The following is a 21,094-nucleotide window of genomic DNA, read 5'->3' on the forward strand; positions in this document are numbered from 1 at the left end:
GGACGGCTTGAAGGAACTTCCTGTTAGTGAGGAAGAGGGGACTCCTACTCCTCACAGCAGGGAATCACCAGCCAAAACAAGTCCAAGACAGGAAGGGCTAACAGGGGCTAATGACGTGTGCCAGAAGCAGCTCCAAGTATGCTCAAGGGAAGGAAATGCAGTTTAAGACATGCTGCTGAAACAGGAAGCCAAACAATGAGCTGGATGAGGAGGCACAGACAGTGTTGTGCAGGGAGGTCCACGGAGGAGGAGAAGGAGCAACAGCATAGGAGTTGCTCCTGAAATTTCTCCTCAGTGGAACTTCAAATCGACGACCCACCAGGGCAAGGACCCAAAGGTGGAATGCAGGCAAACCATAGACGCTCTCTTCCCATCCCGAACTCCGAAGATCCCATTAATCTCTCAGCTGCATCCTAATCGTTATTTTAGCATTCGGCCGGAATGCACAGAACAAACAGGCAGGACAGTCCACATACAAACGAGAAAGAGTGCCCCGTTTTAATAAATGGGCAGAAGGCCGCTGGGGGTGAAGGAGCCATAAAACAGTGAGGAGGCTGGGGGTGGGAACGGGGGTGGTAACAGAAGAATAGGCATAGCTATAATTCTGGCTGAAGGTCAGGGGGAGCATGAATGAGGGGCACCAATTTATGCACTGTCGGTATTAACAAAAAGTGGTTAAACAAGCATGCCTTAACCAGCATCGTCCTGGTAATTAATAGTCCCGGCCGAACGTCTAAGCTGGCTTCTCTATCCAAGCTTATAGCATTATAACTACTCATATTTTTTTCATTTTAGGGGTGTAGTGAGACTCGGAACCTTGGGAATGTAACTCCAATCATGGATCAGGAATCCTGGAAGCAGACTTACATGCATGTCCCAGGAACATCACAGGTGGCATGAAGCAGGTTGCAGCCTTGCTTGCAGATTGCTGTAGACAAAGGAGCAGTCCCAAAAGACAGACAGAAAATCAATGTCAACCGGCACAATTCACACCCACCTCCTCATACTTAGTCCTTACTTAGCCCAAATGAATTCAACAGGTAGTTCAGTCAACCATAACATGATATGAAATTGTCTTTGGGTAGATACGCCACTCAAGGTTAAATTCAGTTTGGAAATGTTGAGTTAGCAGTATATTTTAGCAAAGAAAACCTTGGGGGATGGGATTCTTGTGGAAAGACCAACGGGGTTTATTATCCAAATGTCCAGTCATTGCTCTTCCCCACGCTGGTATTATTCTTGGCGTCACATTGTTGACTGTCATGTAACTGTGCTGCTGATTCCTGAGCTCAGTCCCAGGGATGATCCAGTAACACCAAGTGCCACTGGCCACAGAGCATGATCTACAGCGTAGGAATTGCTATGCTGCATGGAACAGCTTGCTAACTTGGAGGTTTAACGCCAAGTCACATGTAAGCACGTCTATATGGGCGGGAGTGCATGCAGATGTGTTTCCCTGATTAGGATGCTCACCAGTACAGCAGTCTTGGCCCATCCAACCTTCAATGCAGACCTTATTGCCGAACTGGTCGCACACATAGTGTCCGAAGTAGTCGTCCCGTGGCCGGCATTGCTTGTTGCACTTGCTGCCATAGTAGTTGTCATCACAGCGAACACGGATGCTGTACTCAAAGTTGCCTATGGGTCCGTTGTGCTGGATGGTCTGGCCCCCATCGCCTGGGTTGATCATGCCTTTGCGGATGCTCCGCTCAATCAGCAGGTCCTCGTCTGCATGCCGAGAGACAAGAACATTTTCAGGATCTGCAAACCGGGGCACTCCAGGTCGACCCCAAGGCCACTGTTCTAAAAAAACAAGGAAGAAATAAAAGTGCTGGGGGGAGGGGGGGGGCTGGCAAACCTTCCACAAACTTCCCTCAGAAAGTCAATGGCACCCACATCCCTCGCTTTCTCCCTTGCAGGAAATCCAAGCCATGGTGCTTAGGAGCCATGGAGGAAATAATAGGGAAGCTGGGACAAACGAAATCGGAAAGGCCTATCGCTCTTTCTCAAGGCAGAGCAATCCAGCCCCACCCAAAGATCAGCAGATAGCCACAGATATACCCAACCCCAAATGTACCCAGTGCACCAAGAGGCGCCCTGCAGCACATTAGCGAAGAGGGTAAAGTGAACTGCTGTGCAGGTCAGCTATGTAGACGGAATTTCTTCCCCCAGAGCGTTTCCGGAGTCTATCTGCTTGCCATCCAGGAACTCAGAAACCCCAGCTGCCTGTGCTGGATCCAAGGTATTAACCCCTACTAGCCTCCCAAGCAAACTCCCAAGTTAGCACTGAGCCTTAGGGGACAGCAGATGGATAAATCACTAAGAAAACAGACCACAAAAAACGATAAAGAGCCAGACTGGTGCTGCAGCGAATCACAGCATTACAAATGTCCTGATTAATGACATTAATGCTCCACATTACCGACTCCATATGCAGGAAAAAAGCCCAGAGAAACGAGTACCGAGACACTGATCAGTCACCCCACCTGGAAACACCATCCCACAGGACCCAGCTGGTTCTACTGTTGGATGAAAATACAGGCCAATCATGTGTCCTCAGCACCAGAGGACATACTCAAGGGGGTGGGGGTAGGATCTGAATATGCCGAGATGTTCTATAAACACAGAGGGTACTGCAATCAGGTCAGCAAAGTCAAGAACCACGTAATTGTCGGATTTTTTGATCCATGTACTTATGCTGAACCTCCCCTTTGCTTGGCTGGCTTCTTCCCAAGCAGAGAAAACGCTCAACCAGGAAGGCTAATGTAATCCCGGCTGCTAACATTGCAACAGAGGATTTTCATGTCCATCATTCCGCCGTGACCCGGGGATTCATTTGGGTTTATATCTTGAAAGTACACCACCGATGAAAGCGACGCTTATCACACTGGCATCGAAGGCAAGGAACAATCGCCGTGGAAACAGGGGGCCTGCTATTTCCTTAGTCACGCCGCCACCGACCCCCCCCCCACCTCTCCCTATGACAACCCCCCCTCCACCGCCCCACCCGCCTTCCTTCTCATGACAATGTCAGACGAATTAAGGAACAATAACAGAAATAGCCCACCGCCTCCAGATATGGAACAATGGCGGAGAGCTGCTCTGTTTTATGTCCAAACACAGGGTTGGCCAGTGCACTTCCTGCTGGGTAAACACTGCGCGACAGGCCCTTTCCTGAAGCCGCTTAAACCTGCGCCTGTCAGGGAGGTTTGAAGAGGTAGTAGGGCAGCAAACCAGCTGCTCAGACGCTGATTAGCGAGCAGGCACGGGTGGAAAGTAAGCACAAGTCAGTAAACAAGGCTCTGACGAGGCAGATTTGCTCGTCGGCCTAATTTAGCAGGGAGACACAGCCAGTCAGTCAGTCCCGATCCTGTCTTAGATAGGCTGCTATACTGGCCACCATGAACCACCCATACCTACCCACAATGCCCCCCTGCCTGCTTACCATGTGACCAAAAGCTGCATCCATGCATAAGCTTATGGAGGCCAAGAGACGGAGGTTGTCGGGTTCTGAGTCTGCATGTCACTCCCTGGAAACCGTTTTGATGAGAACCTCATAGTGGAGTAATTCTTGCGCCACCATTTATAAAAGACCCCTCATTGGAAAAAAAGCTTCTCAATAAGCACAACAGACGTCAAGCTAAAGGGAGCCCTGACAACACCAGTGGTTTTGGTGACATAAATTCAGTCGTCGGTCATGAGCTTGTCTATACAGCTGATTAATAACTACACAGGTCCACTTCAGCTTGCGAGGATACCAGGATAAAAGCATGTGAAGGCAGCCTGCCTCTCGTGGATGCAGCGCGTGCATGTGCCTCGGCGCAGGGGCGGCTCTGCGTCCTGCATGCATCCCTGAGAGCTGACACCTGGGAATGCGCACTGGGGGGGGGGGCCGGTGTGGCCGGAGCATAATGGGGCGCGTAGGTGTGCTTCAGCCTCGTCTCCCCGCTTCTCTCTGCCTCCGCCTGCCGCCGCCCCCCTCCCCCGCGTCAGCCACACCTGTCCGTACATGTACTGCTGAATTCCTCTGACGCTCCCAGCAGGCCAGAATCCCAGTCGCCTCTCAGCAGGGCTCTCAAAGCGGGCTATATAAAGCCTGACGTTTGCAGGCCAGCGGCTACGCCGCGCCGCCTGGATTCCACACCATGGGCCCGCACAGCTTGGGCCAGTGGAGCCTCGTACACCCCAGTCCAGCACAGCACAGCACTGCACGGCCCCACTAGGCTTACACCAGCACAGTGCAGCATCTACCCTGGTCCAGGAGCACCTACCCCAACCTCCACATTCCTTTGTACAATGCCGCAACCACATCTCACTTGTTGCTAAACCTTTTACATTTCGCCAACTTCCCATTGCCCCCTGACCCACAATCCCTCATTCACGACGTGCGCAGACGGTGCCTTAATTTGCGACCGCTGCCACTCAGGTCGATCTCAAACTTCTTACAGTACTTCTTACTTTCCGACGGCCCGGGCCAAAATTCCAGAGCTTCTGTCCCAGTAGAGCCATGAGAATCTCCTGAGCACGTCCTCTGATTGTACGGAGGCAGACTGGGACTTCCTCCTGCGATGGAATTAGCCAGTACACTTCGACCCAGTGCTGTGGTGAACAGATTTATCAGAATGACCAGCACTGGATGGGTGTAGTGGCTCACCACATTCTCCTCGGATGGGTTTCAGCTTTCAGGGGTCAGCAAACGATGCAGGACAGTGTGGTTAAAAGCTCCCTGTTTTAGCGATCATCCTTACTCTGATCCTACGGGGCGTCAAGAATAACCACCTTGCTTGGTGGCCCACTTGGGACTTATTTTCTGCAAGCGTTAAATCTCCATCCTCCAAAAAATAGGCAGTGGAGCATCAGTCATGATTCAGTGCGGGGGCTGGAACTCATCAAGCCCCCCCCCCCCCCCCCCCCATGTCGCGGGGACCACCAAAGCACAGCTGAGGGCCTTTTTTCTTGTCTCAGAACTCACGGGCCAGAACAAAGACAGGACATGGTGAGCTCACGGCAGAGAAACGCGCATGCCGCCGTGGGGCGCCCTGGAGAGGAATGCTCGGCTTGACTCATTGATCCCATTCTAACAGCCCACCTTCATCCCTCACATACATTACATTCCCCAGCTAACCTATTTCCTCCTGCCAACCCTTTAAAACAAAGCGAGGCGGCACTACAAGACAGACAGGCGGGTAAAAACAGGAAACAGCTGCGTGTAAACACCGCTTACACTCTGCTGGGCCCACCTCGGCACCATCGCAATCCAGAAGGGCCTGACGCTCTTCGCATTATCTGCTGCAGGAAATGCCACCAAACTGTTGCAAATTCTGCTCTCTCCCGGTAGCAGCACCTTCTTTCATAACTCAAACTAAGCTTTTCCGCCTCACCTGGTCACACGGCACCCCGCTTGTCTATTGCCAGTTCCACCCAAGGATGCAATTTTTGATCAGCGACCCCAAGAGTCTGGCAGCTTTACTCAGCCCTAGACAGCGCCTCCTGGTGGAGACAGCAGTACTCACTGTTGTGATGGGTCGTCGTGTCATTGTCCCAGTCCCACGCCTCCACGATGAGTGTGTACTCACGCTGGAACAGAAGATGGTGAGAAATGTCAGTGATTAATGCAGCACTCCTTCACACCTATCGGATTACACAATTTACCTGGAGCAGGGAGGCAGCCTGTAGCCGGAGAAGTCTGAAATTTATGCATGACGTTAAGGCATATTTTTCCACAGACAGACGGTGACTCACAGCGACCTGCGGCTGTCCAGTCATGTGTAGTCACTGGATAAACCCATTTTTCCTCTCTAGCATTTATTCCCGCAGATAAAAAGAGTGATAAAGGGTGACCAACACGTTCTTATAGCAACTATTGTGGGCTGTGTGATCGCCCAGCGTGTGAAACCCCCAGATGTCCTCCCAGCAGCCAATCCACCCTCACATCAGCAGCAACTCTAACAGCTGACTTCCAGAGATGGCGCTACAACATGGTGTAAATTACTGGAGAGGTGAGGTGGATCCTGGAAGGCTATCTAAGGAAGGGCCCAGACCCTGACTGCTGAATATCACGCCACTGTAATGTCTCAGCCAATCCTCTCATCTCAAAAATTAGCAGCAGTGGTGGGAAACAACATGCATCTTTGTCTGTGGCACTGCATGTGTCTATATGTATTTCACACACACACACACACACACACGGCTGTTACATATGGATAAATGCCACTCTTTTCTGGGCTGGTTACTTACTAACATGCTGCAATCTCTTCTTAGATTGAGCTTCCTAAATTATTGAGGAGACCCTCTTTTAAGGCCTAAGTTTGCAGATAAACAGGCCCACGGCCTGGAAAACATTCCAGCAGAGAGCAGCAGCAGGTCAGAGCGGTCAGACGCTGCCTCGAGGTGCGACGGACATCATTCTGCAGGAGGCCTGATAGATCCCCCACGTGGTATCACACCCGGTGACAGATAACTGCGCAACCGAGTATCAGCAGGAACGTCATACAGGGTGTGTGCTTAGAGAAAAGTGCAGCCCTGAGGCGGCGAGGAGAATCAAGGCCCTCTTAAGTGACTCAGAGGACGCGCTGACCCAGAATGAGGCGAAATTTCACATTCACATTAATTTCCCCAACACCCTTCCCATGATTGTGAGAAACGAGTTGGAGCAAAAATAACACCGGCCCAGTGCATTTCCACAGCATGCATTAGTGCTTTGTAATAGATGCGCGGTGCTGGGAGGAGAAGCCGAGGCCAGCCGAGCCCTTGCTTCACGAAGTACGTTCGGTCAAGTTCAGGTTTATTGCCATTTCTTCATGTCAAAAACTGCGAAGGCCAACACCGGAGGCCTGTGTCACCGGGACCAGGTTAACAACAAATTCTACAGCCGTGGCGCTAAATGTAGCATAGTTCAACACGGCTGGGCCGCTAGGCATCATTAGCTAAAAAGCTGCACGAGGCTGTCACAGGTGCCGGTTCCCACGGGAACGGATGGGGCTTAGGGGGATGGGGATGATTACAAAGTGATGCTCAGAGAGACTGCAGTCTGCAGGGGTCTCTTCTGCAGTCAGACCATTTTGCTGGGCTTTCCCCTTACGCAGCACAGGAGACTATATGCTTCAGTTCAAGATTTTGTTTCAACCAACCAGTTGAGTATAAAGAGTCACAGTCACAGAGGACTCAAATGATTGGTTGAAACAAAATCCTGGTCTGGATTTTCACTTTGCAGACCTGAAAGGCTAAAACATTAAATGTAATGACACAGTACACAGTCTAGGCGATTACGCTCCTTGTTCAGAAGTCATAGCAGTACTACACAGTATTCATGAACATTACAACCGGCAGAACTTGGCGGAATACAATACTGCATCGATGATGTCAAACTCCACCCACACCGTCGCTGTCGGCCTCCCCTGCTCCACCCTGCCCCTACGGGGCTATAGGTGCACGAAAGAAACGCAAACTGCTCCCTGATGAAGATTCACGGAGAGGTCCGGCCTTTATCGCAGCCTCTGCACACAGCATCCAACCCAGACAGCTTCTCCTTCACAGACACGCTTAGCTCACAGTTTGTGTTACGTAGCCCACATGAATATGGTATCGTATTCTAACAACTGGTTTCAGGGAGCTGCTATCCCAGCTGTTCCAGTAAAAGACGTAATACCTTAGAACACTGAATCACACACATCGGGGTACATACACTTCAGCTTCGGATGTCCTGATCACGTCTCACTTTTATCAGTCTGCAGCATGTTAGTGTCAAATTCAATAAAATACTCAACATAAAAGCAATGATGAGAACAATTAATAAAGAATTAGTAAACAAGTAGTAAAGAGTTTGTAAACTTAATTTGACTGTTAATTCTTGAGTACAGTGACTGTAATTTCATTTTCCAGATTACGTTCTGTTAATTAGTGCTAAACAGCCTTAGGATATTACGGGCACCTCACCAGCACACATGGACATTCTGCTGTCTGAACTCAGAATAGTCTTCGTTTTTGACATTTCACTCAATACACAGCCTTTGTGGGGCACAAAGGAGCTGGTTAACTAAACGCGCGGGACGCCCATCTGGGACGCCCATCTCTTTCAGGAAACGTCCAGAAATACTAGCCAGAAAGATCTATTTGGGGGCACATTTATCAAGCTGACTACGGGGGAAAAGTAGGGGGAAGGGATTAAACGCCCAGATCTGGCTGCCTTGTTGGCCGGTCATCTATGGCCATACAAGCCCCTCATCCGAGTGCGTGAAACACTGAAGTGCTACAGGTATGCATTTCAGTTCTGTTGATTCAGATACAGTACATGAGCCGGGGGAGTTGTGGGGGGGGGGCAAAACCGCCACGTTCAAGAGAGACAAGTCTAGACTTGGCCTGGGAGCAGACACTGCAGGCCAAGGGGATGACCTCTTTGGGTCAAACGCTCTCTTCTCAGTCACAAATGAAAGCTCCCCAAGAATCAATCATGTGGCTGAATAGGAGGCTGCCCTCCCCCAGCGTTAGGAGCTGAGAGGTCCCTGCCGTGGATGTCGCGAGGGTGTAGTGCCTTCCCCATGCCGAAAACATCCATCTTCCTCACGGGCCAGCGCAGCTGCGATGACACTATGCAGCAAGACCCTGTAGGCCAAACCCAGTCTGGGTGACACGGGAACACAGCTACTGCTGCTTGTGATGGGGTCCGGCAGAACCCATCCTGGAGTGTGATATATGGGGTGTACACACCTGCGCCAAGGGGTTCAATGGTCAGAGAAAGCAAAGACAAAGGGCGACATATAGTATAATAATACACTGCAAAGACCTGGCCTAGACCCAGTGAGAACCCAGCCGGGACCCGGCACACATCCAGCTAAAAGCAGCCAGTGCAGCTGGTGCCTGCAGACCAGCTTCTGGACCTTAATAACAGCCTGGCCAACAGAACAATGCGGAGCTTGGTGGCCACCGGTTGATTGACTGCTGCCTCTACATCCTTCCTCATCAGCCTGGCTGACTGATGCAACACCAACAAAGCCAACACCAGCTTTTGTTCCACTGGATTTTCCCATGTCCCCCTCCCTCGCCACCTCTCACTGCCGCCCCCGCAAACCACATCACCTCTAATGTGAGTGGGACGCTTCAAAGCCCGATGCCAAAACCGGAGAGGCACATTCAACGAGAAACTGCAGAAGTCATCCTTAGATAAACGTTCTTAAACCAGCCCTTGGTCCGTAAACAACTGCCATTTTCCCTCCTTCTTGATATGATAAAGGAGACAATGACTGTGTTACTGGCATTGTTGGCCAGAAAGGCATTGTGACAAAGGCGTCAAAGCAGACCCTTTCTCCTGGGAATTCTGATGAATGATATCACAGGATCTGAGGAATCACTGAAAGTCAAAACTTCCAGACTTGAGCTGCTTTCCCCTGACCAAGACTACGCCGGATCCCGTCCACATGTACCGAGAAGTTCCCGTAGCAGCTCCACCAAAAACGAAAATCTGCAGAACCGTGTCAGCCAATGCGCTTGCAGAAAGTCGCATTAACCTGCATTACAAAGAATTAGCAGTATCACGGTGCGCGTGTCAGACGCGAAGGATCAAAAAGGGATTCTGCCTGCCGCATGGACTCCCCGGGACTGACACTGCAGACTGGCGCTAACCCCCAAACGTGCCGTCGCCAGGCACGGCCGCTACACGCACACACGCGCTTCCTTTAGCGTGTCGCTACTATGCCAACATGGCTATTAGCGATGCGTCAACACACTCGTGCTGGGGCCTCGACTGAGAGGGCCAATTAGCCGGCAAGATTAGGGGGCTGTACATTACAACTAACACACACACCAATGTATACTACGTATTTCCCAACACTAACTCTGTATTTACTGAGATCCACTACTCTCTGCTGTTTTTCCATGCAAGGAACCTTATGGGTTAAACATCCTCAAAGGTGAAAATGACAACTATACTATGTAGTACAATCGTGATGATACAGATTCATGAAGCTCCACCCTCCCCTTTCCTGGCCCATCAGAAACCATCTCAGAGGACATTGCACCAGGCCAGGCAGCACTGAAGGGCATATTTAGTAGACAGACACACATTTTGGGCACTATAATACAGAAAGCACTGCATCTAAGAACCCTACCCTCATGCATGTGCCAAAATGTGGATCCCCCCGACACTACAGCCTCACAAAGCAAGCACCAACTAGCTCTCCATCTAGTGCGTCCAATCTTTGACATACAATAAAGGATTTAATTAGGCTCGCAAGTGCGCCCACCCCCACCTGACGTTACAGCAGGCCACTCCAGCCTCCTCCCAGCTGGTTTCTGCGGAGCTGCATAATCATCTCGCGCAGGTACAAGAGTCAAGTGGGAATTAAGCAGGCTGTGTGGTAACGTGCTTTAATTACATCGTCGCAGGGCAACAACACTAGCATGCATTTACTTTTCTCACACAGGTGCGGAAGTTACCTCACACGCACACACACACACACACAGACCTCCTGCTCTCTCTGGGTTTATCTTTCCTAGTTTTTCCAAAGACAGAAGATACACAAGCTGGGAGCCACAGAGGTCCTCGTACTCTCCGATTATTTCACGAGGAATTTGAGGAAGTCACCTGAGCCCAGGGAGGTGAAACGAGACCCAGCCGGCAGCTTGGCAACTGCTGGGGAATAGGAAGGCCGTCAACAACACTATCCCCTCGACATCATTTGCGTAACGCTCACGTAACGCTCACGTAACGCTCATGTAACACCCCCAAAGCCTCTGGCACGGCATTATGCAGAGCTTTTAGGCTTATTAAGGTGCCGGGGGGGGGGAGGGGGGCGTGTTCTGTGCACCGGACAGGACCGCATGTGGGTCACTCGCAATCGATGCAATTGCCTATATTCCCACACACACCAACGCATTTTCCAAAATGAGAAGAGCTCCTCGGCAACCTGCAACGAACTCGCCGTTACATGTGAATGAGATGTTTACTCAGGACTCTCCTCTCTCCGAAGCGACGCTCGGCACGCACGTTATGCATCACCCTGACACGTGGCGACCGCCGTCGCAGTCGGTGATTTATCTCCACGGCAGGGCGTCTCCCTGAAAATTAACGTAAATAAGGGATCTTTGCAATGTTGAACTGAACTGGGCCAGCCGCCTCGTTTGCTCACCGGCTGACTGCGCACTAACCACCAGAACGGAGGAAGAGCTGCACTCATGTGAGGATGAGGATGATCAGGGAACACTGTGCTGTGCTACCGCTGCACACCATCCGAGCCGGGGAGAAAATGGGGAAAGACACTAAATCAGGCCAGATTATCTGCATTTGAAAGATTAAGGTCAGGGTTAACAGTCTAAAAATACCCAGCCCACGCTATGTGAGTGAAAACGTGTGGGGGGGGGGGGGGTTTATTCATACAATCACAGTCGGTCATATATTTAGAATAAAGGAGGCACTGTTCAGCTCTGGCCCTTAAAAAAAGACTTCCCTCATGATGGGGGGGGTGGGCAGGGTTTGAGCATCCTTCTTTCTGCTTCACCAGAATGACGCTGTAGAAGACCAAACGGCTTGGGGTTACGAAAAGCAAAAACATTAAATGTTTCTCAAGCCAGACACAAAAAGGTTTTCTGTTCACGGAGGACACTGAACCAGAAACTCCCGTTAAAGTCCGGTGACCATGGGTTCGGTCCGGACAAAACCAGTTTCATTCCAGGCGTCAAACCCACCTGCCCACCCTCAAACCCACACCATGATGCGGATATAAAGACTAAGAAACTGCTACTTTCCCAAATCCCACGACTGACACTTACAGCATTAAGCTGTGCGGCAAGACCTTCAGAGTGCAATTTAGAGATCAATAATTGAATGAAAACAGGATTAATTGTGTAGCTCTTTCCCTGATGCTATCGCCCCCGATTTCAGGTGAGGACTACACAAGGGACTGCCCTGTGAAAGGTCGGGGGGGCGGGGGGGTGCATGAGGGTGGAGGGAGGATAGATAATTGGTTACTAAAGGACTATTAGGTGGTCTCCTAGCAACCCTCAGCAAGCCACCAAATCCACTATGACTGCAGCTGTCATTTAGCCTTGGAAATCAAAGCCCCCCCCCCCCCCCCCCCCCAACTCTAATGGAAGGTGCCGAACCTCATTCCTGCCACAAATAAAGTCACTCCTTATCTAAAGACAAACTATTCCCCACTAAACACCTAGAGTATGGGAAACAGTCCTGGCCTAATGACAAAAGGTGGGGGGCAGTGTGTATGTAGCCTTTCCATGCAGGGCAAACTGCAAGCTCATGCAGAACAAGGGAGTGGATTCTGCTTTGTGTCAACATAATGTACTCATGTGGCCGCATGGTCACCTAGCCAGACATGCTTGAATTGTGGGGGTTGGGGTGAGAGTCTCGGAGCTCAGGGTCTATGCTGAAAATGCATGGTTATGGTCACCGGAACGAGTTCAGAGTAGTACAGAGACCTAATCAACCTAATCTTGAGCCACAAAGATCAGAAAGATGCTCAAAGTGCAATAAAGCAGTAACCCTTAGGCACTGTATGAAGTTTTTTAATAAAGACCTGTACGGTTTGGAAGAAATCCCTACCCGTCATCAAGACCCTGTTTCTGATTCATGACGCAGCAATTTACGGCAGCTTTGCCAGGATGTCCCTCCCCACATGCGTAACCAAGTCTATACACATTGGGGCAATCTCAAAGCCTTGCGAAACACCTGCAAGACGAGCCTCGGCGTGATGCGCTAACCCGCGCTAACGGGCCAGCGAAGCACAACCCTTCTTCACGGATGAATAAAAGTGCAGGACGTTGTTAAGAGGAGCGAGGGCCACGTGGGGACGCTGCTTTGTGTCATGCCGAACACCAGAGAAGCTGGTGTACATCACGGCCCCACAACAACAAAAGACAGCAGCATCCAGATCCCTCCACGGGGCTCAGATACTTGCGATGACGGATATGAGGCTTCAAAATCCACATTTAGCACTGTGGTCCTTCATTACCAATCACCAGCTGGTTTAACATATTTCCCATTCATTACTATACCAGTTCCTATTGGGTTAAACCAGGCAGTGACTAGCAACACAGAGTAATCCCCACCCACCACGGGTTTCAGTGCTCCATTCCTCTCATCATTACCATTTACCATACCCATCACTGATGAACCTGATTGCAAATAACACATCCACCAGAGGGCGCACCTATCACTACGATCCCCTGCTGTTTATCTGGATTGCCACGTTAGACCGTAAAGGCAAACCTGCATCCTCTGAATGACCAAGCGGTCTTTGTTTCATCTGAATTGAATTTTATCTTATTACAGTAAAGCAGCAACAGCTGAGAAATCAAAGCCCAAAATAATTCAGATACTGACATTACAGCTTTCCTAGCTTAGATCAGCGGTTAACACAAAGCACCACTGGCATCTAAAGAAAGTAGTGGCGGGGGGGGGGGGGGGGGGGGTAAAAAAAAAAATAAGACACACCAATGCAACAGGTGGCAGCTCCATGATCTATAGAAGGTGTTGGATATCGTTTTACAAGACAATGTAGATTCAGTTACACTGAGCACGCACCAAGCAGATGTCGTGGCAGCGGAGAACATTCCGCCAGCAATTTCATTAGCTTCCAAGAAGCCGTGGCAACGTGTTCATACAGCATAACAGCCCCGAGATAACAGTCGATTTTAAGCCCACCACCACAGTGGAAGTAATGGATTCCCTCAACTACCGGACGGCAGTATGCCGGAACAGGGAGATGCTATAAATTATACTACAAACTTAGGGTTCGTTTTTTACACAGGACAACTGCAACGGAATGACAAGCTCTATTTAAAACGATCGGCTATCACTAAAGCAACACACAGCAGCGCACACCCTCTCATACAATGCCGATGAACTCTCAGATAATCGGCCCAGCTAAACCTTTTGATAGCTCTGTGGGTGCAAGAAGGAGGTGAAAGCGAATACTACGCGTCTGATATTGATCTGCAAAGGGCACAGAAGCAGGAGCAGAGATAAGTCAATGTTTTTAGACTGCAACCGACTTTTACCCACAAAAAACTTAACAGTTGCCCCTAGCAACAACAGAAATATTCTTACTCTTAATGTTTTATCTCATTGAGTGACAGGGCAGTGCGCTTCCCAGCCGCTACAAATGACCAACGCAATTCACTTTAATTATCGGACAAATAATCGCAGTGGCGTTGACTTAATAATTCAAGGTTTATTTGGAAGTATAACGTGACATAACTGGTTATTAATTTCATATATTGGCCTCTGAAAAGATCCAAACGCAGACAAGATATCAACTCTTTCCGAAACTGCGCCTGCAGCCTACATCCCCTCCCACTTAACTGCGCTTCTTCACGCGCAGCATTAAGTCCGCTCGCCTTTTGCTGGATTCGTGAGCAGCGCAAAGCTACAGCCTGTCACTGAACATCTGAGCCCAGTCAGAAGTTTGTAACTGTTACATTATAATAATAGATATAAAAGTAGCTTATTAGTAACTTCAAAGCAAGCACGCAACAACAAGTGGAGTGTGAGATGTGTAAACAAAAACTGAAATATATGGTACGGAAAAGTACTGTCTTGGGATCGGGAATGTCGCAGCACAACACTGAGATATTCTTTTCGGCAATGCAAATAAAGAAACCGTACACTAGTCTTTTATATTTTCTATTGGGAACTGCATGCAAACAATTTTCTTTAACTGATCGTGATACAGGGAATGCACGAATCATTAGAAAGCACGAGTCCCCAACACCTGAGACAGAGTCGTCCCGAGTTAAAGGGTACGATGTTGAAACTGGACAATAATCCGAGGGGAGGGATGTGCAGAGTTAACAAAATTACGGTCGATGCGCATTTCGTCCAAATTTTATATTACGGCGCAAACAATAAAATTTAAAAATAATACTTACCGGCCAAGCGAAATGGAAAGGGATTATGATCTTGCCAGCATCGCCGATTTTGTTTTGCGCGTTTTTGGTACTCTTGAAATGAATGTTATTTCCTCCAAGAACGCTAGTAGATCCAGTTCCATAGGTGCATGCGCCAGTGGTGGTGACCTCCGTTTGATATTCCTTTAAGCAGACTTTAAAGTAAGTATCGCACTCATCCCGGGCGCAGCGGAGATCTTCTGAGTTCCTGGTGCCGTCGCAACACTCTCCGTCCGCCAACTCACCGTTTACATTCTGAACGGTAATCAACTGAAGCTCAAAATAGCCTGAGCAATGGGACCCCTAAAAGAAGATTAAAATAAAATATAAACAAAAGGAAGAAGCTACATCATGAAGTACAGTGGCTACCAAGTAACATTATCAAACGCAAAATGTGCTGCAACACACTCAAACTGCAAAGGGTCGATCTGCTGCACATGTGCGATTATAGACATACACCATATAAAATGGGCAAGTTTGGCCTGTATTTCTAATAGTATCCAACACGCACAGCAATACGATTCGATATTTAACTCAAAGTTATCCGTATATTTAGGGGCCATTTTGCCGTAAAAATTCGAAATCGTAACGCAATTACACTACACCTTCACAAAGCTGAGAAATGCAAAATGACATGCAAAATGACTGGATGAAATCGGCATGAATTAGTTTTCACTATTAAATTGTTAAATGCTGGTATTTGTCTATTATTCTTTTAAATCAAAATTCTTTTCAAATCTCACCTTAATCCATAACGTTAACAGTAGACACACCATTAAAAAGAAATTCGTAATCCGTACAGAATTCCACATGCCTCTGAATAATTAGTGTATCATGGGAGCAAAAAATGAAATTTTTGTAAATCTGCCGTGGACCGGCGATAAGGTCCTCCGCTTGTGGCATGCAAGAATCACCAGCGTGATCGGCTATCACTGTATCTCTAAATGGAAGAGAAACATCAGATGCGCGCTGGGAAACAACCGAGGCAACGCGCTGATGGTCCAGCCTCAAGACTCTCCCTCCGTCAAACTACTCCCCGCTAACTGATATGTTTAGGAGCTGAAGCCAAGCTAAGGATGTGTTTGATTGGCATCTGAACGAACCAGTCGCGGAGCCGGGGTCTTACGTTTGGTGAAGCCAACCAAAAGAGAAGGGGGGCGGAGTATGTAAAAAAAAAACTTGGTTCGTTGTGGCCGAGTACGTAAGTTGCTCTTTTCTAAACCTAACCCTATGTAATTTATGTAACCTCAGTAATTATTTATTTGACATTTTTCCTTCGTCGTCGATGTACTCGAATCTCCCAGACGAAATACTTATGTCTAAAACTTGTCTTATGCATAAAAGGTATACTGTTTAATTGATTAGCAGTGCACTTTACGCAAGCCTTTACCTTGAAAAAGTTAATCGGCCAAGAGGTCATTTATGCTTAATAAGGTATTTACACCTTTTTCCGTTTTTGTTTTGAAAAATGAAAGAGTAGTAGAGCAATAAAATTACATCTCATTCTTTTGATTCCATACTGTATAGAGATGATCAGTAGTAATTTACACTGTCTCTTATTTAAAGTTACAGTGTAATATAAAAATCTGAAGATCAAGTTCAGCCCAGGTAGTTAGTTATGCGCGTACAGGAATAAACGGGGGAAAGAGGCATGTTTGATGGAAGCATTCGGGTGGTTATGAGCGCCCTCTTCCGTACATTTTAACAACCCAATCGGCTTCTGTGCGCATTGCTTCCAGTAATTTTTTTTTACGGCTGCCATGCCGTTGGTTATTAATCATGCTTGTATATAAATCCATTTAGGGGCAAAAAGGATAGCGGGCAGCTGGTGGTGAAAAAAAAAAACTCGAATCACTGAGAAAAAGTAGAAAAATATTTTTAAAAACGGTGATTTAAATAAAAGCGTATTGTTTCTGTATTGTCTCTACTTTGCTATGGAAAACTCAAAACTGAACGAAAGCACCATTAAGGATCATAAGGAGCTTGTAAATTATGGAATTGTGTTTCTGCATGGATAGTAGATCAGTGTTAAACACCGGAACCGTGCACTAGCTCTTTTTGGTTCTGTCACAAAAAGTACTGTACACATTGCAGTCACTGATGCTTCCCGGCTTCATGTCTGAAGGTAAGGCTGGGCTTACAGGTCAGTGGAATGGTCCAGCACTGTTGGGGAATTTGGGTCATATTTGTAGAAAGAAGCACTATGTGAAGGTGAGAGCGTACAGTCCTCAACATTGGTGCTTCTCATGTCATTGGTCTCATCTGGTGTTTGCAGTGGAGAGAAAAGAGTCAGGTGAGTTACACCTTACCTGTTTGACAGGCCCAGGCAGTGTGCCGGAGGAGTGTCAAACAGTCTTACTGTCATCTGTCATTTTTAAAAGCCAAGAGCCTAATTTTCACAGAAATTCTCAGAAGCCATGTAGGAGACATGTTAGTTTAACCTTTTTTGTTTGTATTTGTCTTGCTCGACTACTCCATGTTTTATGGGAGCTATGTCATGTGACTGTGGGATATTTAGTCACCTGCTCATCAGCATAGCAAGATGTAGGGCAGAGGTGTTCAATCTTATCCAGAAAGGGCCATTGGGTATGCCAGTTTTCGCTGCAGATCTCTAATTTAGGCTGACTGGCTGAAGAGTCCTCACACCTGGGTTTGAACAGCTGACCTAAAGGTTATCCCAAAAACCTGCACACACACCGGCCATTTGCGGATAAGGTTGGCCACCCTTGGTGTAGGGAGTATGGGGGGATTTATTTTTTGTTGACCGCAATTGTTCACCGCTAAGGAAAGTAATATTTAGGCACCGTTCTGATATTTTCTCGCATTGTTTTTTGTATGTGAATCACTCAAAGGAATGATGCTACCAATTTTAACATCTGCAAATATATGAATTAATGAACAAAATTTTGATCTCAGTGGCTTTGGACGTGCGACGTACGCCGACACTCCCTTACTCAGCCCCTCTGCGACTTTTTGGTAATTTCGAAGTGGCTACAAGCAGATTCAATGAGAAGCCCCTGCATTGGGTGAGTCAGGGCTGGGGGAGGAGAACTCGGAATAAAAACGGCAGATGAAGAAGTGGAGGAGTGCGATGAGGGGGAGGGATGGAGAGCAGCGGCGGGTGCTATGGATCTCAGGGGACCGGGAAAATGGATTGCATCTCTCATCTATTTTTCATTTCCCCTCTGGGCACCGCGCAGATATTCCTAACCCGCGCCGATCCCTTTTATGTGTTCCTCGTCCTAGGCGCTCGTCCAATATGTCCACGCCTAATGCAAGAACCGCACAGTAAAATGGCACCGTGCCCCCGCCAGGATGAGAGATGCCTCCAAACATGAGGAGATGTTTTCGTTCCTGTTTCGCCACCATGCCGCTGTCATCCCAAGGTGCCACATGTACCAGGCATGTCAGCAACCCATTAATGTTAATGCATGAAAGCGGGTGAACGTGTAAGCAAGTAATTACATCGTTATATTCAGTTGGATTCTTGACCTGTGTTCATCCAGACGCACTTGCATGGCTCGGACCTGTACCATTTGATCAAGGCCAGATGTGTTATTGGGAAGCAGGGCATTTCCTGCGAGCTGATTCTGCAAACTCTTGCCTCATTTCCATATTCACGAGACAAACTACCACTTTATGATCTAGCAGAGTTTATTGGAGACCTAAAGCACGTTTTCAATTTTAGAGAAAAAGCTGAATCAGTGTTATCGTACATATTTAGTGCGTCATCACCGTACCTCCATTGATTGATGCTTTTTATTGATGAGGGCCGTGGTTTTCCATGAGGGCTGAGCCGTCACGTCCAGCCTTCTCCTGTCCCGGAGCAGGCAAACTGACAGCCTGCAGAATTGCTTTCTGGAAGAAGACGTGTTCCAAGAAATAATGGCTCACCTGCTCATGGAGACGGATGCTGACATTTATTTAATTCTCAGGTCCCCCAATACACTGTCTGCGGCAAACGGGTGCTGGGGGAGGGGGAGAGGGGGGTTGTTTGGGGGGTTGGGGGTGGTGCTCCTCACTCGAAAAGCAATTGTTGTGTGGGGCAGGTGGTCTGGATTATGTTCGGCACAAACTGTGCGGCTGCAGATGCTGAAAGTGGCAAATTTCCCTCATAGCATGGTGCACAAGATGAAGGTCAGCTGACAAAAACAAGCTGCCGAGTGCATTACAAATGCAGGAAAATGTATGTGGATCAACCGCGAACGAGGTCGCTGGAGAACAAATAAGAGAAATAAACCAGGAAAGTAATTAATATTAAGTGTCACATCACTGGCAGAAATTTATGCAGATTGCTCAACCAAAGAGGTGTCTGCCTTCTTTTCATGTCCAGAAGCTCGGTTTCAGCAAATGGTAACATCAGCAATATGCAACAATAAGCACCGAGGCATTATATCAAAGGATGTTTTGCTGTAATTGAAACCATGGCAGTAATCAGGCTGTACAGAATATTGTAGAGTTAATTAGCACACCACACTTGGGTCTATTTACTCAGAAATTCCCCTCATCCAAGGTGACTTACAGTGCTTACAGTTTTCAACTGCACCCGATTCTGCAGTAATTTATTAACTAAAGTCTTTTCATGTGTGGTCACAAGGTCAACTCCTACACTGCACAAAGTTACTGGAGGTATCGTATATAAAGGATGCATGTGTAGTTCACATCTATGTCTGTATGGTGCCCTCGATTAACATTAGCAGCCAGACTTGGTCATTTTCCACCAAGCAGTCAAGGTAATTTTCTGACCTTGACTATTGGCCTTAACACCTTGACATTCAAACATATATCGCCATCATACAAAAAAGAACTTCGGTCATGGGCTGTTGATATAATAAAAGACCAAGAACAGAGAATGAGGAAATTTCGTTTGGGCAAAAAAATCTAACTCTTCAAGTTCCTCCACAAGAAAACCGTCCCTGGGTGCTTGATCGGGACTCATTGTGAGCGTGGTACAGTTCACAGGTTGATTCGGAACCTCCTGAAATACTGCTGACATTTATCATAAATATGCATTAAAACGTGCAATTCACAGTGCTTCCCCTCTGTCACTGATCACCAAAGGTGGATAGTTCTGCTCCAGAAAGTAAAATTCCACACCAAGATTTTATTTCAACTTAACAGTTGGATATAAAGCAGGGGCAAGCAACCCTGATCCTGCAGTGCCGGTATCCAACAGGTTTTCTATCCTATTTGACGTATTACTTACTATCTGCCTGAGATCAGATGTGGTTCAGCAGAGATCCGGTAGGATGGAGTACCTGCTGGATGCCGGCACCTCAGAATCAGGGTTGCCAATCCCTGGTATAAAGAGTCACGCGACTCTTTATTCAACTGGTTGGTTGAAACAAAATCTTGACCTGGACCTTTACTTTCTTGATCTGATTCATCTACCTCTGCTGATCGCCTGGAGGAATCACCATGGGAATAAGTCAGTAGGTTCCAGAAGCGACCCAGTAGGCATCTATGCTGGAGAGTCAGCAAACAGACGGCTGATGTTGTCAAAGCTGGATTTGGTCTGAAAGTACTTGAATATCATTGTATGCTACGATGTTCCAACTTGCTTTGGTCGCAGTGCCCTTCTGTTTCCCCGTGCTTGACGACACACTTGTGAGCACTTGCCGAGAATAAAAAAAAAAAGATAGGTAAAAAAGGAGAGGAATGTTTGTGGCATAATCCCTCTTTGCAACCCCTACGCGCTCTGGGTGAGCATTCAGGCCGCCGACAATACGAGGAACTGTCAAAGCCAGCTTCTCCGTCAAAACCAGGGGAGCTTCAGCATCCGCTCTCCATTCATTCCGGGCACATTTAAGCAAAACAAAGTAAAAATAAACAGCCTTCTTGCTCATTCGTCGCCTTATTTCCGCTAACTAACCTTTTGGCCCAGTGACCTTGAGTTACTCTCACAGAGGCACAACAGTAATCACCCTACTGTGATTTGAAGCTATATGTTTTATTCAGTGGCTCAGTCGCTGAACTAATAAGTCTCTAGCTGGTTCTGTCCATATATTACTATTATATGTGCATCATAATTTAGAGTACAATGCTGGGATCCTTCTTCCTGCTAAGTGAAAACAGAACCCCCTGGTTCCGATCTGTAAAACAAGATAGAGATAGATTCTGTTTCCATGGATACCCAGCAGAGTTTTTCTGTGCTGTTTGCAGTCAACCAGAATAATGGTGGGCACTGAGACTGCAGTGA

General features: G+C 47.9%; 1 protein-coding gene across 2 annotated transcripts in view; it reads right to left on the bottom strand.

Moving 5' to 3' along the window:
- Window positions 1–15,955, bottom strand: part of LOC125707498 (protein jagged-2-like) — a 31,526-nt gene extending 15,571 nt beyond the window's left edge. For both annotated transcript variants that reach the window (XM_048974709.1, XM_048974708.1), the window contains exons 1-5: window positions 15,639–15,955; window positions 14,878–15,198; window positions 5,514–5,577; window positions 1,474–1,728; window positions 868–928 (exon numbers count right to left, since the gene is read on the bottom strand). In XM_048974709.1, coding sequence (XP_048830666.1) covers window positions 868–928; window positions 1,474–1,728; window positions 5,514–5,577; window positions 14,878–15,198; window positions 15,639–15,707 — 770 coding nt within the window. In that variant the 5' untranslated portion in view covers window positions 15,708–15,955. The remainder of the gene's footprint in view (window positions 1–867; window positions 929–1,473; window positions 1,729–5,513; window positions 5,578–14,877; window positions 15,199–15,638) is intronic.
- Between the last annotated feature and the right edge of the window lie 5,139 nt (window positions 15,956–21,094).

This window comes from Brienomyrus brachyistius, chromosome 14 (genome assembly GCF_023856365.1).
Source record: "Brienomyrus brachyistius isolate T26 chromosome 14, BBRACH_0.4, whole genome shotgun sequence".
NCBI classification, from domain to species: domain Eukaryota; kingdom Metazoa; phylum Chordata; class Actinopteri; order Osteoglossiformes; family Mormyridae; genus Brienomyrus; species Brienomyrus brachyistius.